Source organism: Hemicordylus capensis, chromosome 7 (genome assembly GCF_027244095.1).
Source record: "Hemicordylus capensis ecotype Gifberg chromosome 7, rHemCap1.1.pri, whole genome shotgun sequence".
Taxonomy (NCBI): Eukaryota; Metazoa; Chordata; class Lepidosauria; order Squamata; family Cordylidae; genus Hemicordylus; species Hemicordylus capensis.
This window is the reverse complement of record NC_069663.1, coordinates 12,313,548-12,338,403: the sequence shown is the minus strand read 5'-3', so window position 1 is coordinate 12,338,403 and position 24,856 is coordinate 12,313,548. Positions and strand designations below refer to the sequence as shown.

General features: G+C 48.9%; 1 protein-coding gene and 1 long non-coding RNA gene across 6 annotated transcripts in view; one reads left to right on the top strand and one right to left on the bottom strand.

Moving 5' to 3' along the window:
- Positions 1-24,856, top strand: part of CD164L2 (CD164 molecule like 2) — a 71,167-nt gene that overhangs the window by 22,841 nt on the left and 23,470 nt on the right. The window contains exons 1-2 of one of the 4 annotated variants that reach the window (XM_053267935.1): positions 2,060-2,298; positions 21,882-21,989. In XM_053267935.1, the coding sequence (XP_053123910.1) occupies positions 2,235-2,298; positions 21,882-21,989 (172 nt within the window). In that variant the 5' untranslated portion in view covers positions 2,060-2,234. Of the gene's footprint in view, positions 1-2,059; positions 2,299-10,839; positions 11,144-17,099; positions 17,140-21,881; positions 21,990-24,856 lie in introns of those variants that run through there. The other 3 variants (XM_053267932.1, XM_053267934.1, XM_053267933.1) reach the window with 3 other exon arrangements.
- The window catches only part of LOC128333005 (uncharacterized), a 30,464-nt gene that overhangs the window by 3,983 nt on the left and 1,625 nt on the right, over positions 1-24,856 (bottom strand). Inside the window, exon 1 of one of the 2 annotated variants that reach the window (XR_008310826.1) lies at positions 1,926-2,030. The exons of the other annotated variant lie outside the window; for it this stretch is intronic. This is a non-coding gene — a long non-coding RNA (uncharacterized LOC128333005). Of the gene's footprint in view, positions 1-1,925; positions 2,031-24,856 lie in introns of those variants that run through there. 2 annotated transcript variants of the gene reach the window in all.

Below are 24,856 nucleotides of genomic sequence, written 5' to 3'. Positions count from 1 at the left end.
AAGCACTCCAGCTCACCCATCTTGGCTCGGAGTCTTCTGGCATTGGCACATAAGCAATCTGAATCTCTTGCCTGGTGGTGTGTGCTATCTTTCTTTTGGCCATATGATCTCTTTGACCAGCTAGCACATCCTTCTGTCTGCTCTTTAGCTGGTTCTACTCTGTCCCCTTCTGGTTTATCTGAAGCATTTACACACTCACACCTTAAGGGATGGCGTTTGCCAAATCGGATACTGCCCAGCTCCTTTCGGTTATTCCCCATATGTCATTTTAAAATCAGTTCTGTGACCTTTTTGATTGTAAGTGGCAGCAGTTTGGTTCCACCTTGGTTCAAGTGTAGCCCATCCCTTTAGTACAGGCTCGTCTTGTCCCAAAAGGTATCTCAGTGCCTAACTAATCTAAACCCCTCCTCCTGACACCACTGTCTCATCCCCGCATTGAGACCTCTGACAGAGAAATTCTGGGTTCGTTTAATGAGCAGAGGCCGCACCATCCATCAGATGCTCGCCTTCTTGGAAGGGAGCCACCAGGCTTGCTGTGATCAATAAAAACTTAGATCTGATGGATAGTGTGGCCTCTGCTCATTAAATGAACCCAGAATTTCTCTGTCACCCCTCAGCTCTGCCTGTCTCACTGGCCCTGTGCGGGGAACAGGTAGCATTTCTGAGAATGCTGCCTTGGCAGTCCTGGACTTCAATATGTTACCTAGCAGCCTAAATTTGGCTTCCAGGACCTCCCAATTACATTTTCCAACATTGTCGGTGCTGACATGAACGATGACAGCTGACTCCTCCCCAGCTCTGCCTATCTAGATGCTGCATGATGTCCACACAACCTTCACACCAGGCAGGCAAATCACTGTGCAGTTTACACACAGGTCACAGACCAATTTCTCTAGACCCCTAATGATTGAATCACCCAGAACTAGGAGTCCCCCAACCCCCCTGAGGAGTATCCCCTGTGTGAGAGGATACGGGCTCATCATCCACAGAAGAGGTCCCTTCTAAGGGAGTATTTCCCTTTTCCTCAGAATGATGTTCTCCTTCCCTGAGACCTCCATTCTCCATGAAAGCAGAGTTGTCATCAGCCTGGGAGTGGGATGCCTCTATCACATCCCTGAACATCTCGTCCACATGCTCCTCTGATTCTCTGAGCTTCTCCAGATCAGCCACCTTGGCTTTGAGGGAACGAACATGTTCCTTGAGAGCCAGGAGCTCCTTGCACTGAGCACACAGCCACAACTTCTGCCATCGAGCAGATAGACACTCTGTGCAATACACTGGGAAACACCCCCTCCCCTGCTGGTTTTCTATTGTCAAAACTGATTTTGTTGGCTGTTTAGTAGCTCTCATGTTGGCTGTTTAGTAGTTCTCATGGTAGCTCTCATGCCCCAGTGGTAATGCATGGGTAGAGGCAGTCCTTTCGTGAGGCAAGGTGGCTGCCTCAGGCAACAGACTATTGGGGCACCAGCAGAGATGCCCCTGCTACTGCCATCGGAGAAGTTCTTTGGGACCAATCGAACCCATGCAAGCTTCGCACAGAGCGCCTCTCCTCACACTTCTTGCAAAGCTCACAAGAAGCAAAAGGAGAGAAGAGGTGGCTGCTAGCAACTAGTGTTCCCTATAACAAGGAACTGCAGGTGTTGTGGACTACAACTCCCATTATCCCCAGCTGCAATGGCCTTTGGCTGGGGATTTATAGCCAACGTCTGCAACAGGGCTGTCCTTAGGGCGTGGCAAGCAGGGCGACCACCCTGGGCCCCGCTCTTTTAACCCCCATTAGAATTAACTGGAAGTGAGGTGACCACTTCACCTCACCTCACGGTCCTAAGCTTCCCTGATTGTGCTGTTCCGGAGATAAATGACATACAGCCATGTTGCCACCCATTCTGTTATTATAAATCATATTTTAAGGGAGCTGTTGTCACCTCCTCACTTTCTCTTTTCCAAAAGCAAAGAAAAACCCGCCACTCAAAATCCACGCATGCCTCCTGAGCATGGTTTTGGCCTGGGTTTTCTGAAGTGCCTTCACACTCCTGGAAGTCCTGTTGCCATAGTAACAGTCACCGGGTGATTTATTGCTCCCATGTGGGGAGTTTGGGCTGCAGCTGGACAACCCAAGGCAGGCTGAGCAGATCCAGCAGGCCGCAGCTGCTCACCCATCCCCTGCCGTGCCGCCTCAGAGCCTGGAAGTGCTGGGGCTGCATCTCCCACTCTGCTCCTCTACGTCTCCTGAGATGTCACAGGACAGGCTGGGAGAGCCAGCTGCCTTCCTATCAGGAGCCCTGCACGGACGTAGAGGTAAGGTCCATACTAGAGTGGCACACAGCCCTGAACTGCTGGTAATGGATGGATGGATGGATGGATGAATATTTATTTATGTATTTATTTATTTGACACATTTCTATACGATAATGGAGGGTTGATGATGGGCGTTGTAGTCCGACAACATCTGGAGACAGGCTAGTCCAGTCACTGGCTTATATCCTAAGTTACTCATGAATACTCCCACTGAAATTAATGGGAGAAGTTTAACTTGTCCAATTAATTTAAACTAGCTGGCCTGGGCGCAGAGCATCTGCACCTCTAGTTCTCCCTCATTCTTGGCCCCCCTCCCTCGTTCTCAGCCCTCCCTCTTCCCTCTTGCCCTCTCCAATTTTCTCTCTCTCTGGCCGGCCACCTGGCCAGCCACCCCACCCCACCCCACCCGGCCAGCCACTCCCCACCCCACCCCTGCTGTCACAGCTTTCTCTCCCCATGCTGTGGCTTTTGCTTTCTCTTTCCCCCTGCTGTAGCCGCTTTCTCTCCCCACCCACCCACTGCTTTCTCTCCCCGCCTGCCTGCCTGCCCATTCGCTGGCATGTCCGTTGGTCTTATGTTCCCCACCGCTGTCACTTTCCTCTCCCCACTCCCCTTGCTCACAAATTCTTGTGAGAGCTGCCACACATGAGCAGGGGCGTATCTAGGGTAGGGCAGGCAGGGCACGTGCCCTGGGCGCCACTTGAAGGGGGGGTGCAAATTCTTAAAATTAATTTTTTTTAAAAAAATGGCCACCAAAAACAAAATGGCCACTGCACATGCTCAAATGGCCTCTGTGAGGCCCTAGGCCATGCCAGGCCTCACAGAGGCCATTTGAGCATGTGTGGTGGCCATTTTGTTTTCAGCGGCCATTTAAAAAAAACACACGATTATTTTTAAAAATGGCCACTGCACATGCTCAAATGGTCTCTGCGAGGCCCTAGAGGCCAGCAGTGGGAGGGGGAACCTTTGCAGACCCACCGCCACAGCCTATAGGAAGCGCCCTAAAGGGGCTACAGGTTAAAAAAATTAATTTAATATGATATAAGTCACTGTACACATATTCAGTTTGGCACTATGTACGGAGAATCAGGGCTTGTGAATACTGAGCTGAAGCTTATGAGCTAGGATTGTATTCATTTGCTCTTACTTTGCTTCTTATGATAAGTGAGTTAAATGTGATGTCTTGCTAATATGGGTATTAATGGTGAATTTGTCTTTGAATCAGTGTGAAATCTTTAGTATTAAGGCCCACTGGGAGTTTCTTGCTCTCTTTCTCTCATTTAACTGTCTTTCAGAAATACTAGAATATATTCCAAGCAGTGACACAGTTTACTCTGCATATCCTTTAATTATTTTCAGAGTATCTGGGAAAAGCCAAATTCTCCATTTATTTTTAAAACTTATGTAATAGTGATGCTAGTAGATGCATAGTAGAGAATTAGTCAGGCACTTCTGTTTAGTTTTCCAAGTACACCTCCACATAGTATTTGGGTATTTCATGAGCCCCAGCATACTGAAATTTGTAGTTTTCCAGCATTTTTTGGTCTGGCTACATCCACTGCTAAATAGTTTTTGAAATTTTAAAAGATTAATGAGCTTGACTTATATTTTTAAACTGATATTATAGTAAAGTTATCTGAAAGATGGGTGTCAGATGTTTGGACAGGGGGCGCAATTTCAGTGCTTGCCCTAGGCGCTATTTTCCTTAGATACGCCTCTGCACAGGGGGCCGGCTAGCCACGTCCCCTGCATCTGATGTCAGACATGGGGGCATGGTCTCCCTCCCAAACGGGGCTGTGCAGCCCCGTTTGGGAGGGAGATCGACCCCTCTGCATCGGCAGTGAGGCCAGGAGTGTCTCTCCCTGCCTTTAAGAGGCAGAGAGAGTCACTGCGGCCCTGCTGCCAATGCAGCGCAGTGCAATTTCGGTCCCAAACAGGGCCACACCGCCCCATTTGGGAGCGAAATAATGCCCCCCGTGTCTGACATTAGACATTGGGGGGGCATGTCTGGGGCCACGAGGCACGGCCCCTGGGACCAGTGGCCTGGGTTCTTTGAACCCGTTTGCCCAATAGTGGCTCCACCCCTGAGGGTGTGTGTTCACCTATCGGCCAGATTTACCCTGAAGTCCCTGCAAGTTATCCAGGAGCAGTTCACACACAATTCAGGTTTTTCTCTGTGCATTAGAGTGTAACCCTACTTATATCCGTGGCAAAAAAATCTACTATCTGTGTTGGTTTTCTGGGACAATTTCAAGTTCGCAGTAAAGCCTTCCTGTAAACTCTGCTATGTGTAAAAGGCCCAGCTGTTGTTGGACTACAATTCCCATCATCCTCAGCCACAATAGCCAAGTCAGGGATGATTGGAGTTGTAGTCCAGCAACAAGCTGGAGGGCCAAGGTTGCGCAGGCCTTTCTTAAAGACTGCACTGCATTAGCTGCCCTATTCCCCCCTAGAGAAGAGGCATACGGGGATGCTTCTTTAGTGGAACAAGATCCCAAGCAAACACTGGGAGAGCATTTTTGGTTTCACTGTTATATCTCAGCAACCCACAAGGGGGTGACTCTAGCTAACACAATTCTTAACTATATACTTCTAGGATTTTCCCAAAGAGAAGTGTGGGTACTTCACATGTTCCGGCACCATAATGTGTGAATAGGAGAGTAAAAGCTTATTTATCTGGGAAATTGTACTTGTGACCCAAATGGGGGACACAATAAATTCATGAATCACCCCTCACCACTTCAAATAAGTACTGTAGTGAGCCTTTTTAATTATTCAGTGTGCAAAAATAACCTCTCTCTTTCTCTCAGCTTTTTGAGGCCTGGTCCTTGACAGGAAACAATAATATTTATTTCTGAAAGAGCTGGAAATGTGTTTATTCTTATGGCTGCATACCGACTTGCACAGATGTATGAGTTTCACAAAAGTCTGAAGGGAAAAACCCCCCAACTGTTTCAATGAAACAGAATTTGAGATTTTTGTGGAATTTGTGGACAGAATTTGTGGAATTTGTGGACAGAGGGCAGTTAACAGACATTCAGATGGGTGGAGCTAATAGAATTCAGTGGCAAGAAGTAGGGTTGCCAACAGCCCCGGATTGGCCAGGATGTCCCGTTATTCTGGTTGAAAGTGCTTGTCCCATCCTGGACACTCTTTTCCCCATATTTTGGGCAGCTGGCGTGAACTCCACAATGCCTCAGAGTCCGTGACTCTTTCCCTGCTCACTGCTCTAGACTGCTGGCTGCTGAGCAGCTCCACCTTCCTCCACCCATCCCAACCATCGGACAAACAGCTATTTGTGGGTGGGCGGGGATTGCACCTATGAAAGCGTGCATGCGACCTGGTCCTGTGCCGAGGGCTGTTTTCACGGTCAGCCAGGCATGAACACCTCCGCACTGGAGATCTTCCAGTAGCTTTTGTTGTTTTTACAAATGCATTACTACTCAGGCTTCTAGTTACCCCTGCCAGGACTCCCCGCAGATGACCCCAGCCACTTGTGTCTGTTATTCAGGCAATGGAATGCTGGCAACCCTAGGAGGAATGAGGGCTTGAACAAAAAGAGTGTTGTGCATGACCTGGGGGACTCCTAGGAGAAAAGCAAAGAGAGATTCAATACACATTTTCTGCTTCTTTGCCCTCTTCCAGGATACCATGCACTGGATGTGGGAGTCTCTTTGCTGATGTCACTGCCACTCCCCCCGCGCACCAAAACTCACAGGGGAGGTCTCTCATTGTCATCAGAAGCAGGGGTGTATCTAGGATAGGGCAGGTAGGGCACGTGCCCCAGGCGCCACTTGAAGGGGGGCGCCATTTTTAAAAATTAAAAGAAAATTTAGAAAAAAATTAAAAATGGCCACCAAAATCAAAATGGCCACTGTGCATGCTCAAATGGCCTCTGTGAGGCCCTAAGCCATGCCAGGCCTCACAGAGGCCATTTGAGCATGCACGGCAGCCATTTTGTTTTCAGCTGCCATTTGAGGATGGATATATATATATGCCACTGCACATGCTCAGATGGTCCCTGCAAAGCCCTAGAGGCCATTGAGGGGAGGGGGAACCTTTGCAGTCCCACCCCACAGCCTTTAGGAAGCCCCCGGAGGGGCTACAGGTTTTTGTTTTTTGTTTTTTTTTAAACTTAATATAATATCAGTCACTGTACACATATTCAGTTTGGTACTATGTACAGAGAATCAGGGCTTGTGAATGCTGAGCTGAAGCTTATGAGCTAGGATTGTATTCATTTGATCTTACTTTGCTTCTTGTGATAAGTAAGTTAAATGTGTCTTTCTGGAATACTACAATATATTCCAAGCAGTGACACAGTTTGCATATCCTTTAATTATTTTCAGAGTATCTGGGAAAAGGCAAATTCTCCATTTATTTTTAAAACTTATGTAATAGTGATGCTACAATGCATAGTAGAGAATTAGACATTAGTTTTCCAAGTACACCTCCACATAGTATTTGGGTATTTCATGAGCCCCAGAATACTGAAATTTGTAGTTTTCCAGCATTTTTTGGTCTGGCTACGTTCGCTGCTAAATAGTTTTTGAAATATGAAAAGATTAATGAGCTTGACTTGTATTTTTCAGCTGATATGATGGTAAAGTTATCTGAAAGATGGGTGTCAGATGTTTGGGCAGGGGGCGCAATTTCAGTGCTTGCCCTAGGCGCTATTTTCCCTAGATACGCCTCTGAGAAGGGCAGTGAAGGGTGTGGGTTATTTCTACCAGGCCTCAAACATATAAGTAAAAGAAAAAATACCTCCCATTACCTTTCTAGACCCCATCCACTGCCATCACCTGCCACCCCCACCCCGCAGAGGAGTATCTGCAAGCTTGGCCAAGTGAGTGAGTGAGGCTTGACGTGCTGATGTGTGAATGAGTATTCCTTTTGTGTCAATCCACCACACTGAATCAAGATGATGATGATGATTACATTTATATCCCGGGGTTTCGAACCGGCAACCTCTGGCTTGCTAGTCAAGTCATTGCCCCGCTGTGCCATTAAGTGGCTTTTGCTCTGATTGCAGGGCTTTATTTAAGGCTTGGATGGTCAGGGATGAGGCGGTCTGGAGAGATGGGAGTGATTTGGGCCTAGCTGAGGAGCAGTCTTATCCCTCTCCCTGACAGCTGGTGGAGGAACAGGATGACAATGAACTCCCTCCCCAGCACTTCTGAGGCCACTTCCACAGCCAATGAACAGGATCAGAGGAAGGGAGGCAGTTGAGTGTGAGCTCACAGCCCAGGCCAGTGTGTGACACAGACATTATGCTGAGCACTCCTAGAAGTGCAGTGCTCACAATACAAACCTGAACTCAGGCAGAGTTGTTCATATGTTATGTTGCACACAGTTATAGCAGCACACTTCCTAGCCCTACCATGCATTTGAGGGGCTACTACCCAGGGGCGGAGCCAATGGGTTCGAAGAACCCAGGCCGTGCCCAATCAAGGGGCCACACCTCATGGCCCCAACATGCCCCCTGCGTCTGACGTCAAGACGCAGGGGTGCTGGCTGAGCTCCAGAGCGGGGGCTGCGTTTGGGAGCTTAATGGCCGCTGCGTTTGTGGTGCAGCCAGGAGCAGCTCAGCAGGGAAGAGCCGCCCCTGGCTGCACTGCGAACGCAACACCAGCCCCAGACTAGCTCCGCGCGGCCCCTTCAGGAGTTAAATGGCCTGACACACATTCCCAAAAGGAGCTGTGGGGCTCCGTACGGGAGCCAGACCACGCCCCCTGCGTCTGACGTCAGACGCGGGATGCTGGGTGAGCAGTGCCACCGCCGCGGCCACACCTGGGCCGCTGGTGGTCAGGCTCCGCGCCTGCTACTACCCAGGAACACTTTAAACATGGACACAGGTACAGTCATTCACAAATACACACGGACATCTCTACTCTGATACAATGTAATGTCTGAATAGGGCTACAGTCATTCACACCATGTAATATTTGAATGGGGTGAAGATCGGCTTGAAGCTGGCTGAAGCCCACGTTCTGCCTTCGAAGTACATACTAAGAGGCAAGCAGCAAGGAGGAGGCTCGAATTCTAGCCACCAGAGAGAAAATGTTTGGGTTTTCACAGTTGGCAGGCAGGCAAGGAGGAGACCCAGGAGACCCCCTGACTTCTGAAGACTTCTAGTACTGATGCTTCAAACATCACTCCTGCCTGTTTGATGCTGCATAGCCTCTACATTAATACATCAGCAGATATTCCATCAGCAGCCACAATAACTTGTGGCTGGTGGTGGTAAGAGTTGCAGTTCAACAACAGCTGGAGAGCCAAAGGTTGACTAGCCCTCGACTCTCTCCTCAGGAGAAAATGGTGGTGGTGGGCCTTTGGGCTCCCCTTGGAACTCCCTACGTTGAGGGGAGTGAAAACCAGAAGAAACTATTTTTTGACTGCACACCAGCAAGGCGTCTCTTCACTGCCTTTGCATGTTGCCGGCATGCACATGGTCTCATACAACTCCTGTCATGTGTCATCCCCAGCCACAATGGCAAAGGCATTGCAACATCTGTGAACCGAGAACCCCTGCTCTATAGAACCCGTCTGCCTTCTTTCCTGACCCTGAATTCTCGCAATTGCAGTCACTACTGTTAAAACAATAATACAAAACTTGTATTTGTTAGCTACCCCGTAACAAATTGTTCTCTGGGTGGCTCACAACACAACAATAAAAAACATCCAGTAAAACATTTGACACTATCCAAACATGGTGGGGGGCTTTTGGGGACATCCACCACCCCCAGCAGGAAGTTGGAAGGGCTGGAGGAGAGCCGTTAAACACCTGCTCTCCGCAGAGGTGCACCTAGGTCATTTTGGAGCCTGGGCTGGACTCCTTTGGAGGCCCCCCCCACACTGCAAACTAAGCATCTTCATGCTCGGCTGGGCGACCACACCACCCAGGACAGACTAAAGAGGATTTGGGGGGCCCCAGGCACTGGTGGAGGAAGCCAGTGGGTGGCCTATGTTCCTCCTGCCAGTGGTCCACCAACCACACCCCATGTCTGATGTCAGACGCAGGGTGTGTGGCTTCGCTATCTTTCTTTCTTTCTTGGGAGGGTCCAGCCCCACTTGGCCCTAAAAGGGTCTCCACTGTTGAGCTGGCTAGCTGTGACCGCTTTGTGACTTGAGCCTGCTCTGCCTGCAGTTTGGCTCACTTTCTTGAGCTGCATGAAACTGTTCCACCAGCATATTTTCACAAGGTATCTAGTATTCTCTGTTTGAGTAGTACTCTGTCATCTGGATTGCATAGGCAGATTATGGAAGAATCCCTTGTCCTGGCTGTCTCATGGTGTGGCTCTGAACTAAAAGGCCCCTTGCAGCTCCTCGAGGAAGGACCATAGCTCAGTGGCAGAGTATCTGCTTTGCATGCAGATGGTCCTATGTTCAGTCCCTGGCATCTCCAAGAACCCCGGCCTGCAACCTTGGAGAGCCACTGCCAGTCAGTGTAGACAATACTGAGCATACTTATCACTTGAGAACTGCAACATCAAGTGATGACTTGATATCATCACAGATCAAACACCACAGACTGTGTTTCATATAAAATAGTCCTTTCTAAGGGAAACACCTAACTCATTCAGTGGCAAGGCATCAAGATCCCAGATGACGGTCTGAAGGCACATTGGGAAACTATGCCGTGTCTGGTCAGGGTTTGGATAGGAGATTTCCTGAGATCCCTGTACTGCCTCAAGGCCCTCTCAGCATCCCATAACAAAAAAGTAATGAAAGATCAAGGGCCATCCATTAATGTGTGAATGGTTCTACCATTCACCACCTGGGAGTTACCTACTTTCCCAAGTGTGGCAATCCATCAGAGCTTTAATTATAGGAAATCCACAAGCCAGCCCCATCCCACTTCTAGTCAAATCATAGTCCCAAATAGCCTTTTTAAAAACAGGGTACAGGATCAAAAGCTAAAGGGGCTGTCCCCACCGCCAGTGATTTTAACACTGACAGATGCGAATATAACAATGCGAACATTGTTATAGAAAGCACTTCTGAGAACTGCTATAAAACCTGCCAGTCGACGATCATATATAACAATCACAAACACTTTTTTCACCACGTGATGGGAAGCTTACGCAAGCTTACACATAACAATGCGAGTTTTCTGGCTTTTAAGGAAATAAAACTGCATGTTTAAATCGTTTTTGGGCTTTTTTTCAAACGGATTTAATATCAGCTACCTCGATCTGATGAAAAAAATGTTTTGAACAGAAATCTGTGCTTTACTCCCAGGCGAATTCGCTGCAAAATGCACGTGTGCTAGCACACGTGACTATCTGCACGTGGGACGTGCATCCATTCATATACTACATATTTGAGCATATTTAAGGTACGGGCGAGGAGAAAACTCTGCACGTGTCTAAGGACACTCTCGTCTTCATTCTGGCTTAGCCAATCCTGAGAGGTGACTAAAGATGGCGAGTAGTCCCTTGCATCGGGATGGCTGCGCTGCTACGAAAAACCAACGCCAAGCAGGAGCGCACAGCGGGGCGGGAGTTAGGCAAGTGACCCGCCCCTTTGGGCGGGGGGCGGAGCCACTTGTGGCCCCACCCCAGCACACCTGCCTGTCCCACGCCCTAGCTAGCTCGTTCGCTGCCTGCGCGCATGTGCTCGCGGGCTCCTCTCCTGCTGTTCTCCCGGATCACTTTTCATCCGATCGCTGTTACCAAAGTGAAAAACAAGCCGCCAAGCCGGCCGCTCTCGCAGCTGCTCCCGTCGGCCGCCTCTTCTGCCCCGAGGACAGCCATGCCTTCTGCGGCCCGCGGCACCTGGGAGCTCTGGGCGGCGCTCCTCTGCGCCCTGCTGGGCGCCCACGGCGTCCTCCTCAGCCAGGCAGGTGGGTGAGATCCCAGCCTCTGCGTCTGTCTCTCTCGGAGACGGCCTGCCCCAAATCCGCTCCCCCCCGCTCCCGCCCTCCACTCCTCCCCTGTCCCTCTCGGGAGGAGGATGGCCCCCCTTTCCTTGGGCCGACGCGCTGTGCGTAAAGTTTTAGCTATCTCGGACCCTGTTTTTCTGGAGCCAGGCTAGGGCTCGTCAAGCGGACCGGACAATCTGGGGGGTGGCGGCAGGGGTGGCTTTGTTTCCAGGGCAATGCAGGGTTTGTGGCACATGCCCTCCCGAAGCTGCGCCGCGCCCTAGCGCCTGCCCCCGCTTCATTATTCTCTGCCCCTCCCCAAATTTTGACAAACATACTTCTTAAATAACTGGACTGATGGGGGTCAGATATGCTGCCCCCCCCCCACCGCTTTGTTTGTGCTCCCTGTTAAACTTCTAGGGTGGCTGGCTTCACATCTGCCTCCCCTTGCCCAAGAGAGATTCCGCCCGGGGTATGTGTCCTTAGCGGAGAAAGACAGCGCTTTGCAGGCTTAGCCTGAACACGAAACCCCCGAGACTGCTTCTCCAATTGGTGCCAAAGGCTTGGTATGGAAGTCGCCTCCGGTTGGGATTAATGTACAACCGGTGTCTGTGTCGTGGTGTTAATAATAATATGTTTGTCCAACCTGCTACCGGACAGAAAGTGACCTTCTCTTTCCCTTATGTTTTGTTAATCGTTCCAGGGATGTAGTTGCCAGTTCAGAAGTGCAGAAGGCACTCTCCAGGACAGAAGGCACTCCCCATGGCCATGCCCACTGCCCGCCCCCCCCCACCCCGAATCATTTTGAGAACTCTCCCCTCAAGTGGTCTATAAGTAATATTCATATTGATATTTTCAAAAGTTCTGAGATTCTCTCACATTAACTCAGAATGGTGTCATGCAGGTCAGGTTCTGCTGCCTGTCACCATGGGTGGGTTCAGACAGTCAGTCAATCTGGCATTAGAATCCTATGTGTGGTGGAAGGTGAAGTACTTTACTACCCAGGCTTGTCAAGTTCATAGGAAGAAAGGATGCTGCCATTTACAGACCGAGTCAGACCACTGAAGCATCTAGCTCAGTATTGTCTACATTGACTGGCAGCAGCTTCTCCAAGATTCAGGCAGTCTTTCCCAACCACACCTGGAGATTCCAGGGAGGGAACTCAGGACCTTCTGGATGCAAACAGATGCTCTACCACTGAGCTACAGCCCCATCCTTACAGCAGACAGTGTTCACTGGTAGTCTCCCATCCAAATGCAAACCAAGGCAGATCCTGCTTAGCAAAGGGGATAAGCCATGCTCTCTTTCGCAAGACTGGCTCCTCTCCACTGCATATCTGTGAATCGGTGCTATGTGACAACTGTGCTTGAGTGTCTTTTGCACCATATATGCATGCTAGGGGGCTGGTTTACATGCCCAGGGAATGGTTGCATAATAAGACTTGCATGTGAGTAACATGGGAATTCTTGCATGTAAATGACTTTTGTGCAGAGATCATCAAGTGTGAAGTTGGTTTCAATTCTTCTTTTTTCTAACATTGCTTATCTCCCAGCCCCACAGTGTTCAATCTAGGATATTTAACGAATGTTTAATAATAATAATAATAATAATGTAACTTGAAACATATATTTGCAATTAGATAAGTGGTGTTCATTGCAAAGCCTGGGGGCTAGTGATGAAGCCACTCAAAGTGCAGCTTCCTGAATAATGGTTTGTTGGGTTTGTGGAAAATTCTGGCCAAAGTTCAGGATTGTCTACTCTATACTGACAGGCAGCGGCTCTCTGAGGTTTCAGAGTCCCTCCAAGCTGTAGGAACATAGGAAGCTGCCTTATCCTGAGTCAGACCATTGGCTCATCTAGCTCAGTATTGTTTACCCAGACTGGCAGCAGCTTCTCCAAGGTTGCAGGCAGGAGAGTCTCTCAGCCCTGTCTTGGAGATAGATGGTGCCAGGGAGGGAACTGGGAACCTTCTGCATGTAGATGCTCTTCCCAGAGTGGCGCCATCCCCTGAAGGGAATATCTTGCAGTGCTCACGCATGTAGTCCCCCATTCAAATGCAAACCAGGGTGGACCCTGCTTAGCAAAGGGGACAAGCCATGCTCGCTCTTGCAAGACTGGCTCCTCTCCACCCTGTATGTGTGAATTACCAGCTTTCCCTCTCCTTGGAGATGCTGCCAGACAGGGACTGAACCTGGGACCCTCTGCATTCAGAGCAGATGCTCTGCTACTAAGCTACTGTAGAGGTCTCAAACTGTGTCCCACCAGCTGTTGTTAAACCACAACTCCCATCAGCCCCAGTCACAATGGCTGCTATTTGGGGATGGTGGGAGTTGTAGGCCAGCATTTGCAGGAGGGTTCAGGTTTGTGAACCTCTGCCTTGGAGTTTGACCAAGGTTGCTTGTATACATTATTGTGAACAACACAGTTCTGCGGGATATCCTTTAGCAAAATTTAGCAAAATCAGAAGGATCACAGACTTGGGGCGGCGACCAGTGCTGAATCTTGGGGAACTGTTGCCAGTCAGTGTAGACTACTGAGCTAGATGCTTCAGTGGTCTGACTCGGTCCGTATATGGCAGCATCCTTTCTTCCTATGCACATGCCAGGCCTGGATAAGTAAAGTACTTCCTTCACCTTTCGCCACACATAGGTTTATCATGCCAGACTGACTGCCTGAACCCACCCCTGGTGACAGGCAGCAGAACCTGACTTCACTAAGAAACATTACATAACAGGGATTCCCAGATGTTGTTGACTGCAGCTCCCATCATCTCTGGCATCAACAGGTGTTGCAGCTGGGGAAGATGCAAGGGAGGAGAGCTGGTCTTGTAGCAAGCAGGTATTGTCCCCTTTGCGAGGCAGGGTCTGCCCTGGTTTGCGTTTGAATGGAGACTACTGTAAGATAGTCCTCTTGGGGGATGGGGCCGCTCTGGGAAGAGCATCTGCATGCTTGCATGCACAAGGTTCCAAGTTCTCTCTCTGGCATCTCCAAGATAGGGCTGAGACAGTCTCCTGCCTACAACCTTGGAGAAGCTGCTGCCAGTCTGGGTAGACAGTGCTGAGCTAGATGGACCTATGTCTGACTTCCTATGTTCCTCTGAAGATGGGAGTTGTGGTCGACAACATCAGGGAATCCCTACTACAGGGGACACTGGTGGTCAGATACAAAGGAAGACAAGGTGCTTGGGCCTTTGAATAGCTCCGCAGAAGAGAGGAATTTGGCAAGTGCAGTTCTCTCAGGGCACAAAAAGTGACACCTATTGCAATTCCTCTGCTTTACAACTCTGAAAGGAGCAGAGGCCGGGGCCTTGCTAGATACATAAAAGATCTGGGCCCTGGCCCACAGATCACCTTTTGATAATTAAAACTTATTTATACCCCACCCACAAATAATAATGTACAGTTATCCCTTGCCAAGCATGAGGGTTCCGTTCTGGTTGGTGAGCCATTGAAAAGCATTGGAAACGGGGTTAGGGGAACTGCGGTCGCTAAAAGACTGGAAAATAAAGAGAAAATGCCAAAAAACTGCCAAACTTTACCCATTATCCCTTGAAGTCAGCAAGAGGAGTCCGAGGGAACCCCCCCCAAATCACCCTGGAACCCCTGAAAATCCGGAACCCCCCCAAATCTAAAAAAAAATCTCACCAAACTGCAGATACCCCTGTAAAGAGAGACCTTTTTAAAGTGGTGGTTTTCTTATATTTAGCAGGTGGAGAGCAACTGGCCCTATCCATCCACAGCACAGCATCCCTCCAGTGGCTGTTGCTGGTGTTTACCTTGTCTTTCTTTTTAGATGGTGAGCCCTTTGGGGACAGGGGACCATCTTATTTCTGTCTTTTTCTATGTAAACCACTTTGAGAATTTTGTTGAAGAGCGGTATATAAATAGTTGTTGTCGTCTTCAGTACTCAGGTTGCAGTTGACGAGACCTGTCACAATTTCCCAGTTGCGGCTACTTAAAACCGCAGTTGGGGAAACCGCGGTTGGCAAGGGGTGACTGTATGCTTTTTAAAGTCTCTGAAGATGGAAGCAGCAGGCAGCTCGATGAGGCCAGGAGTTCTCTCCTATGCTCCATGCAGGAGCCTCCGCTGCTTCCTTTCTGGAAGATGGGAGGTGGCTGATGAGATTGGGGACTCTGAGCCCTAAAAACACGGCATGGGCCCAATCCTTTTGGGGACGGATGCAGCCAACTGGACTGCAGCTTGCTCTCCTGGGAGTGCAGTGGTTCCCAGCCTTGGGCTCTCAGATGTCGTTGGACTACAGATCCCATCACCCCAGCCACGGTGGCCTTGGATGGAGGGTGATGCGAGTTGCAGTCCAGCAACAACCTCCATGCCTAGTGAATGGAAATCAGTGGCTTAGTGCTGCAGGGACAGGCAGCAGCCCTTTGCTTTCCAAACGGAACAAAGATGCTTCTCTTGCTGTCCCAGCGGCTTGTTGCATAACTGCATATCGGGGCTGCAGTTGGTCTTATTACCATTCTTCCTGTCCTGGGCCTCAAAGAGTATCCTCCACCCTTTGTGGGCTGACTATCCAGGCTTCTCCCCTGGGTGAAGAACCACGAGTGGTTCCAGCTCTGTAGAGTTAAACCTGCCCTTGACTTCTTGTAACAGAGCCCGCCCCACCCAGTGTTCCCTCTAAGGCCTGTGCGCGCTCATAGGTTTTCTGATGCCCGCTCAGTAATTTTTAGATCTCGCTCAGGTTGAATCAAGAAGGCCCCACTCTGGACATATGTGCACGCGCACTGCCTTGATCCTGCCGCCCAGAACAAAACTCATTCTGCACACGGATGAAAAAAATGAGAGAGAACACTGCCCCCCACAAAAATATTGCATCTAAGAAGGGAGGAGGGGCTTGCTGGGGTGGGCAGGCTGTTGGGACCCTCACTAAGAGTGCCCACTCTTGTAAATGTGTTGACAGCTCTGATGGGAGTGCTCACAAATAATTCTGGCAGCCTGGTGGGGTGCGTTCAGCAGTGTCTCCCATTGGTTTGGATGAGATTTGCTCACAAATAAGTGTGCAGAGAACTGTGGCTTAAGGGGTCACTTGTATGCCAATGATTGAATCCAGAGAGCCAGCGCGGTGTAGTGGTTAGAGTGTTGGGCTACGACTGGGGAGAGCCGGGTTCAAATCCCCCATTCAGCCAGGAAACTCACTGGGTGACTTTGGGCCGGTCATGTGTTTCTCAGCTTACTCACCTCACAGAGTTGTTGTGGGGATAAATGCCATTCTGAGTACCCAGAATGTTGGGGGGCAATATGCTAAATCATTGTAAACTGCTTAGAGAGCTTCCAGCTATAGAGCGGTATATAAATGTAAGTGCTATTGCTATTGCTATTCTGGGCTCCTTGGAGGAAGAGCAGGATATACATGTTAAGATAAAATAAAATTTGGAAAATAAATAAAAGAGACGTAAGTTTGGGTGGGGTATAAATTTGAGAATGAATGAATGAATGAATAAAATTATCCTTATCGCCATCTTGTGGATGGGAAGGAGTTCCCACTTCGACAGGGATTGGCTTGCTGTGGGGGTTATTGCATCCCACACGGTTAGAAGTGAACGGGGGCCCATCTCTGGGGGGGGGCAGCTGAAACAGCTTGGCGGGGATCTGAAACAGTCGGTGCTTATTTTTCTCTCCGGCGGTCCGGGGTAGCATGCCAAGATTGGGAGGCGTTGGGCAGAGCGTCTGATTTGTAAGCAGCTGTTCCCGGGCTGTGATAAAAATAACTCTGCTTGTTAAAAAGCTGCCAGAGACCCCGAGAACAAAGTCCTACTTTCTCATTGGTTACTGTACCAGTCCCTCACTGCTAGGCAAAGTGTAGGAGCCGGAATCCTGTCTCCATGGCAACGGGCCCAACAGCTTTTCAACTTTTCACCGTGGAGAGGTAATTGGTTAACTTTTTTTTTTTTTTTAATGGCTCACGCTCACAGAAAAGACTCCCACGCTGGGCCGGATGCTTGACTGCTGCTTATTGACAGGTTGGCTGGGAGCGAGTGGGTGTTGCCGCCCACTCCCCAGGTTCTTCTAAGGCTGTAATTCTGTGTGTGTGCACAAGCATGACTTGCCCCCTTAGCTAAGCAGGGTCTGCCCTGGTTGCATATGGGAGACTGGAAGGGTGAGCTCTGTAAGATATTCCCCTCAGGGGATGGAGCTGCTCTAGGAAGAGCATCCAGGTTCCAAATTCACTCCCTGGCAGCATCTCCAAGATTGGGCTGAGAGAAGGCTCCTGCCTGCAACCTTGGAGAAGCCGCTGCCAGTCTGTGTAGACAGTATTGAGCTCGATGGACCAAGGGTCTGACTCAGTATATGGCAGCTTCCTATGTTCCTATGCTTGGGAACAAGTTGCATCGGACGCAATAGGAATTGCCCCTGAGTAAGAAGGCTGAGATCGGGCTGCAGGGTGGAGTTCTTCTGGTTGCTTGCAATCACTGTTCCTCCCCTAAGGCATGCGCATGTGCTCACGCTCACAAGTTTTCTGATGTCCGCTTTGTTCATTTTAGATTCCGCTCAGGTTGAATCAGGAAGGCCCCATTCTGAATGCAGTGCCTTGATACTGAATGCACACACTGCCTTGATCCCGCCGCCCAGAACAAAACTCATTCCGCACACAGACGAAAAAATTAGAGGGACCACTGCTTGCAATACACCAAGCCATAAGAACCGAAGCACAGCCCTGCTGGACCAGGCCTCTCTAGCCCAGCACCCTGTTCCCCACAGTGGCCCACCAGAGGCCTCTGGGGAGCCCACAGGCAAGAGGTGAGGGCAGGCCCTCTCTCCTGCAGTTGCTCCCATGCAACTGGGTTGAGGCATCTTGCCTCTGAGGCTGGAGGTGGCAGGGGTGACCCTTCCATGAGGCAAGATGAGGCAGTTGCCTCCGACAGCAGGTTACTGCAGCCCCAGCAGGGTGTCAGGATTTCTGCCGCCACCAGAGCAGCTTTTCGGGACTGACCTGACCCTTGTGGATCTTGCAGGGAGCGCCTCTCCGCACATTCCTTGCAACGCTTGCAAAAGGCACGAGGAGCGAAGAGGAGGCTGCTGGCAACCTTCCCTCCTCCCTGTCCCCACTGTGCTTTCAAAGCTTGCAGGCGTTGGCTTTGAAAGGGGGCTGGCCTCCACTGGGGGGGGGCATGGGGCAGGGCAGCCTTTGGCACCTTGCCTCGGGCACTACAGCAACTTGGGCTGTCCCTGGAGTAGGGCTTGTCCTTCTGCTTGCACAGAAGCAAAGGAAGAGAGCTGCTTAGGAAGCTGCCTCCTGCAGAGTCAGACCCTTGGCCCATCTAGCTTGGTATTACCTACACAGACTGGCAGCGGCTTCTCCAAGCTTGCAGGCTGGAGTCTCGCTCAGCCCAATCTTGGAGATGCCACCAGGGAGGGAACTTGGGACCTTCTGCAGGCAAGCAGGCAGATGCTCTTCCCAGAGCGGCCCCATCCCCTGAGGGGAATAACTTGCAGGCCTCACACCTGTAGTCCCCCATTCAAATGCAACCAGGGCGGACCCTGCTTGCTACCACAAGACCAGCTCCCCTCCTTGCAGCAGTAGTGATGGGCCAGGGGTGTGTGTGTGTGTGTGTGCGCGCGCGCGCGCGCGCGCCACAGCAGGCACAGCTGCTTCTGCCTCCCGGCAGCCGCTTGGGTGGCTCCTCTGTCTCCTGCCCCACCCAAGAGCTGGGCTGCCTGCAGACTGGCCGTACCGCAGTGTTAGGGTTAGGTCACCCACATTTAAAAAATGACCTTGCTAGTATACTCCACCCAACACAATTTTCCAGGGGTCATTTAGTTAGTTAGTTAGTTATTTTTCTATACTGCCCTTCCAAAAATGGCTCAGGGCGGTTTACACAGAGAAATAATAAATAAAAATAATTAATAATTAATTAATTAAAAATAATTTAACTCTTTATTTAGAAGCGAGACCCCGCTGAGTTTAATTGAGCTTAGTCCTCAGTAAGTGTGCGTCTAGAACTGCAGCATCGGTCATTAAAAGTGCTGCTTGAAAAGGCACGTGCACTTTGGCGAGTGCAACTTTCCCAAAGTGTTCAGCAAGATGCTTCCGGGAAACTCAACCCCCCCCCCCAAAAAAAACACTGCAGTAAGAAAACCCCAGAAGCCCTTCCATCCTGCTCCAGCCAAACAAACTCCTATTCTCAGGTGGTGGGGAGAGGAGCAACCCAAGTTGCCTCCTTGAATGTTCCCTGGCTTCTTCGGACCAGCCTCTGCTGGCTTGCAGCGAAACTGCAACAACTAGTGACCCAAGATTGAGAGCCCCAAATGTCATCCATTGCATGAGGGATTTGCCATGCTAGAATGGTTCTGGATCCTCGGGGCGGTGGCAGTTACGGAATAGCGATTAGTGTGGCCCTAACGATCAGCTGCGGTGGTGCAGCGGGGAAGCAGCTTGCTTAGGGTGCAAGAGACTGTGAGTTCGAATTGCCGCGGTGTGCTTCAATACACTTGTAGTCAACTATATTGGGCAGCAGCGATATAGGGAGTTGCTGAAAGGCATCATCTCATACTGTGCGGGAGGAGGCAATGATAAACCACTCCTGTATTCTACCAATAAAATAAAATGGAATGTTATCTCTAGGAGTCAACACTGACTCAACGGCACAGTCTTTCCTTTCTTTTACGAGTCTAAGACAGCTTCACATGTTTAAGCTTCACCACAGCACATACAGTTCAGAGAAACAGCCCATCATTGGCAACAAACTTTTATATTAGTTGTGAGATCTACCCGGAGAGGATTGCTGGTCTTGTGGTAGCAAGCATGACTAGTCCCCTTAGCTAAGCAGGGTCCGCCCTGGTTGCATATGAAGGGGAGACTAGAAGTGTGAGCACTGTAAGATGTTCCCTCCCTGGCTTCTCCAAGATAGGGCTGAGAGAGATTCCTGTTTCTATTGACATTCTAGGTTTCTAGTTAAAGCATAATCTCTGGTGCGGGAGTGGAAGAATTCTCTAAGCAGATCTCATAAAACAAAGCTAAGGATTTGCTATTAATAAGCTGTGACTCATTTTTTTTGGGGGGGGTGTTATTTTTTAAATATTAAGAATCAGCAAGTAGATCTGGGATGTGGGGGTGGAGGAAGGAGAGAGAAGGATGCCATACAGAGAGGCGGTTCATGGCGTAGTACTTGAGGATCAGACTAGGACCAGGTTCAAATCCTGCTTCATCCATCAAGCTCACTGGGTTACTTCGGGCCACTCGCTTATCTTTTAGTGTAACCTACCTCACAGCGTTATTGTGAGAATAAAAAATATCCACATTCCTGAGTACCTTGGAGGGACAGTGGGAATTAAATGTAAAAATAAATTTAAAAAAAAAATAATACTTTAGGATTATGTTCTGATGGGTGGAAGGTAAACAGTGGGAATTAAACCAGTCTTCTCCCCATCTAGCTTTTACTCCTGCTCATACTACAAATATTTATATACCACTCTTCAACCAAAGTCCTCAAAGCGGGGGGGGGGACATAAATAAGATGGTTGCCTGTCCCCAAAGGGCTCACAGTCTAAAAAAAGAAGCATAAGAGAACCAGCAACAGCCACTTGAGGGATGCTGTGCTGGGGTTGGATAGGACCAGTTGCTGCCCCCCTGCTAAATATAAGAGAATCACCGCTTTAAAAGGTATATCTTTGCTTAGTTAGAAGAGGTATGCATCTCCCAGTACATGAAATACACCAGGGGTTTCTCAAACCTGGGTATATGACCTTGTTGGACTACAACTCCCATCATCCCATTGTGGCTGGGGATGATAGAAGTTGTAGTCCAACATCTGGGGACCCAGATTTGAGAATTTCTGAACTACAGGTTTTAACTTAAGTTAACTGTGGGGTAATAGATTTATTAGGAACAACTAATATAAAAGGAGGGTGCAAGCTTTTGAGTTCATCAAAAAGGTTAGGAGGACAGGAAGAGAGAAAAGGATGTTTGGGGCAGATAATGCCAAGTCTTGCAGGTTGTAATAGTTGTAAAATGAAATGGGGACATATTAGCCAATGTGGTTAGGTAATGTCTGATACAAAGAAATCTTGAATTGCGTAAGACTCTGTGGAGACTCTTAGAATGGAAGAGGGTATCTTCTTACTGTTTACTAGTAAGAGGTTCAAATGTGCATTTTGTGGGGGTCAGGGTTCTTGTTTGTAAGTTATCTTGTTCCATAGTTTAACTAAGCACTGTATAAAGAAGTACTGCGTTTAACTTTCCTGAATCTCCCAATATTTAGCTTCAACAAATGACCCTGGATTTGGCAGAGACAAGATGATACAAGAATGTTTTTTTTTTAACAGCTTCTCTTTTCTTCTAGCTATTTTCAAACTTTTAAGAAGTTTTAATTTTCTGGTTTTTGTTTAGAGGTTTTTATTTAGAGGCAGACTTAAGTAATTGTTGGTGTTGATAGTGAAGCTTCCTGCTGCTGTTTACTTTCTGGGACATCATTGGCTGTCAGCTTCAACTGGTTAACTGAAGGGAGACTTGTGTTTAGAATGGCAAGTAGAAAAGAAGGCAAACCAGTCCGGGATATTTATGATCAAAAGACAGACAATTAAAAATGGATGGACTCTGGGTTCTAATATTATGAGAGGAGGAGAAAAACTCTCTTTCCACTCAATCCACATAATCCATGATCTTATACACCTCTGTGATGTCCCCCTTATCGGCCGCCTTTCTAAACTAAAAAGGCCCAAACGTTGTTAAAGCACAGTTCTGTGCTTTGCTCTTCTTTTGCAGGGGAATGCAAAGAACTGGAGTCCTGTGAGAAATGCATTGAAGGAGATGCTTCCCGGAACATCACAGACTGCGTGTGGATGCATTGCAAAGAGTCCGAGGAGAAGCCAAGTGAGTAAGGAAGAGACATGTTCTGAACATCTAGTTTGCGCATCTTGTAATTCTTCAGGATTGCAAGATGTGCAAATGACAGAGGTCCCTGACTGTTGAACTACAACTCCCATCACCCCCAGCTATAGTTTATTGTGGCTGGGGATGATGGGGGTTGTAGTTCATCCACATCTGGAGGACCACAGGGTGGGAACCCTGGCAAACACATCTGCATAAACTCACTCTGTCATCTTTGAGTCTGTGCAGAATTCAAAATTTGTAAAGAAACAGCCAGAGGAGAGAAGTTGTAAGAAGCAGTGGGAACCGATTGGGAGATCTGTGGAGGTCACCAGGAAAGGGCAAGTGAGCTACTTGGAGCAGTGCCAGCCCTGAGTTTCTCCTTATGTGTACATTTGCAAGTTGCAACCTTGAAATGCTGTGGACACCTTTGAAAGTTCCATGGCAGCTGGAGAGAAGTGCAATGGTTTTATTGACTCCCCCAATCAAACAATCCCCAAGCAGTTTACAATATAATTAAAACCGTGCACAATTAAAATACAAATTAAAAGCACAAATATTAAATATATCTCTATTTAAAAGTTTAAAAACCTATCTAAAACAGTAACACACAACACAAAGGAGAAGCAGTTTTTTTAAAAAAAAGTTGGACTAAAACACACATCATCCCCTATTTATATATGGACCGCACAACTGGATGTTTATCTAAATGATGAGTTAGATAGTGATATATGCAGCCATGAGGCTGAAAAACTCATGTTCTGCTGCCTTCTCCCCAACCCTGGCCCTGCGTCTTTTTTAGGTTCACTCGGAACTGCGGAAATTGTGTTCCCAGTTGAATGAAATGGGGTGGATTCCTAGTCAGGATCACAATGTTGTCGGCCCATTTGCCACTGTGTTCATGGGGTACATTTGTTACACCTCTCTGAATCCTCCATTCCCCTTTTGCCTATCCCATTTTGGCTGGCTGGAACTTTTCAGAGGCCTTGCAAGTCCTTTTGTTCTCCTGGCTGTGGCTGGATGTTTGCTCAGCTGAGAGGTGCCCTCTCTGTCTGGATCCCTCCTGTGACTGAATGCCGGCCTAAGCTGTTGCCTTCAGTAGAAACAATGGGGCTGATTATGCAAGGCAGGGGGAGGGGAGTGGGGTGTCACTCTCTGGCGGAGCGGCTGCTTTGCATGCTGACGGTCCAAGGGTAAATTCCTGGCAGCATCTCCAGGTAGGACAAGATTTTTTCTTTGATAGGACAAGATTTTTATTTTTTTTTAAATTGAACCAACAAACTACCAAAGCATACAGTATTTTGCCCAAGCACAATTATATACAAAGTGGTTGTTTGTACATCATATATCTACAAACATTTACACACAAGGATTTGGAAACCAACAGGGTTATATTATAAAGTATATGCAGGCAGTACTGTAACTCTGGGAGAGGCTCCTGCCTGTAACCTTGGAGAGCTGCTGCTAGTCAGTGTCGGAGGCAATGCTGGGCTAGATGGACCAAGTGTCTGCCTCGGTATAAGGTGGCTTCCTCTGGGGATGGGGCCGTAGCTCAGTGGGAGAGCATCTGCCTTGCATGCAGAAGGTCCCGGGTTCACTCCCTGGCAGTATTTCCAGGTAGGGCTGGGAAAGAGACTCCTGCCTGAGAGCTGGGAGAGCTGCTGCCAGTCAGTGTAGACAGTACTGAGCTAGATGGACCAAGGGTCTGACTCAGTATATGGCAGCTTCCTCTGTTCCTCTGGAAGTGGATGCTATCTTCCTTAATACATAAAAGGGCTGCTTACATGCGTGTTTATATTGGGTTCAGGGGCGGCCCTTTTTGTGTGGCAAGAGGAGCCAGGCAGCAGATTATTGTGGGACACTAGTGTCCTGTTTTTTAAAGGGGGCAGGCAGAGGGGGAGGGTGTGCACAAGGGAAAGCAGCACTTGCCCTGTCCAGGTTGGTCTACTGCAGGGCGGCATAACCCTGTATTTAGATTGCAGGGTTGGTCTAGAGACACAGGGATCCCCTGCAGATGTTGGACTACAACTCCCATCGTGTTTGCTCCTGTGGCTTGGGATAAGGGGAGTTGCAGTCCAACAACAACTTGTATGTTAACCACCCTGAGCACTCCTGGGGTGGGTGGTATATAAATGAAATAAACTGACTGGAGGAGTCCTGGACTACTGCAAAGTGTTGTATGTAGGACTGCCTATTAAGACGGTCAGGAAGCTTCTGTTGGTTTACAATGTGGCCACCAGGCCTCTGGCTGGGGTTCGGAGGCTGGAGCATGTCGCTCTGGTTCTTGGCAAGCTATATTGGTTACTGTCACCAGTTTGTTTCTGGGCTCAGTTCAAGTTGCTGGTTTTGACCTGAGCAGGAGCAGATTTTCAGGGAGTGCAGGGGGGCTGGAGAATGAAGGGGGAATTGGCAAAAATGGCAGGAGGGGAGGGGGAGCACGAGTGGGAGGGTGGAGTTTGCATTCAACCCAGTTTGGGGGTGCTGTAGAGAGCTGGCATAAGAATATAAGAACAGCCCTGCTGGATCGGCCCAGGGCCTATCTAGGCTAAGGCTGGTAATCATGAAAGGCACTAAAGACAATGACCACGTCTGAATTGGTAATCTTGTAGAAGTTGCTCCTTGCTACTTTAGCAACCGCATAGCAAAACTTTGGCCCACTAACAGTAGAAGGATTGCCAGCTCCCTATAGCTATCCCTTGAGATTCCTTCTTTCAATATTTTTTTGCAGTATCCGGATCGCTTTCTATGGTAACCTGGAGATTGATGCCAGTTTCTGGAAACTCTGGGACAATCTAGAAGGATTAACCCCTCTATAAACTGGGGCTCCCAGCTTTCCCCCCCAGCGGAGGCTTAGCAGCTACATGACACAG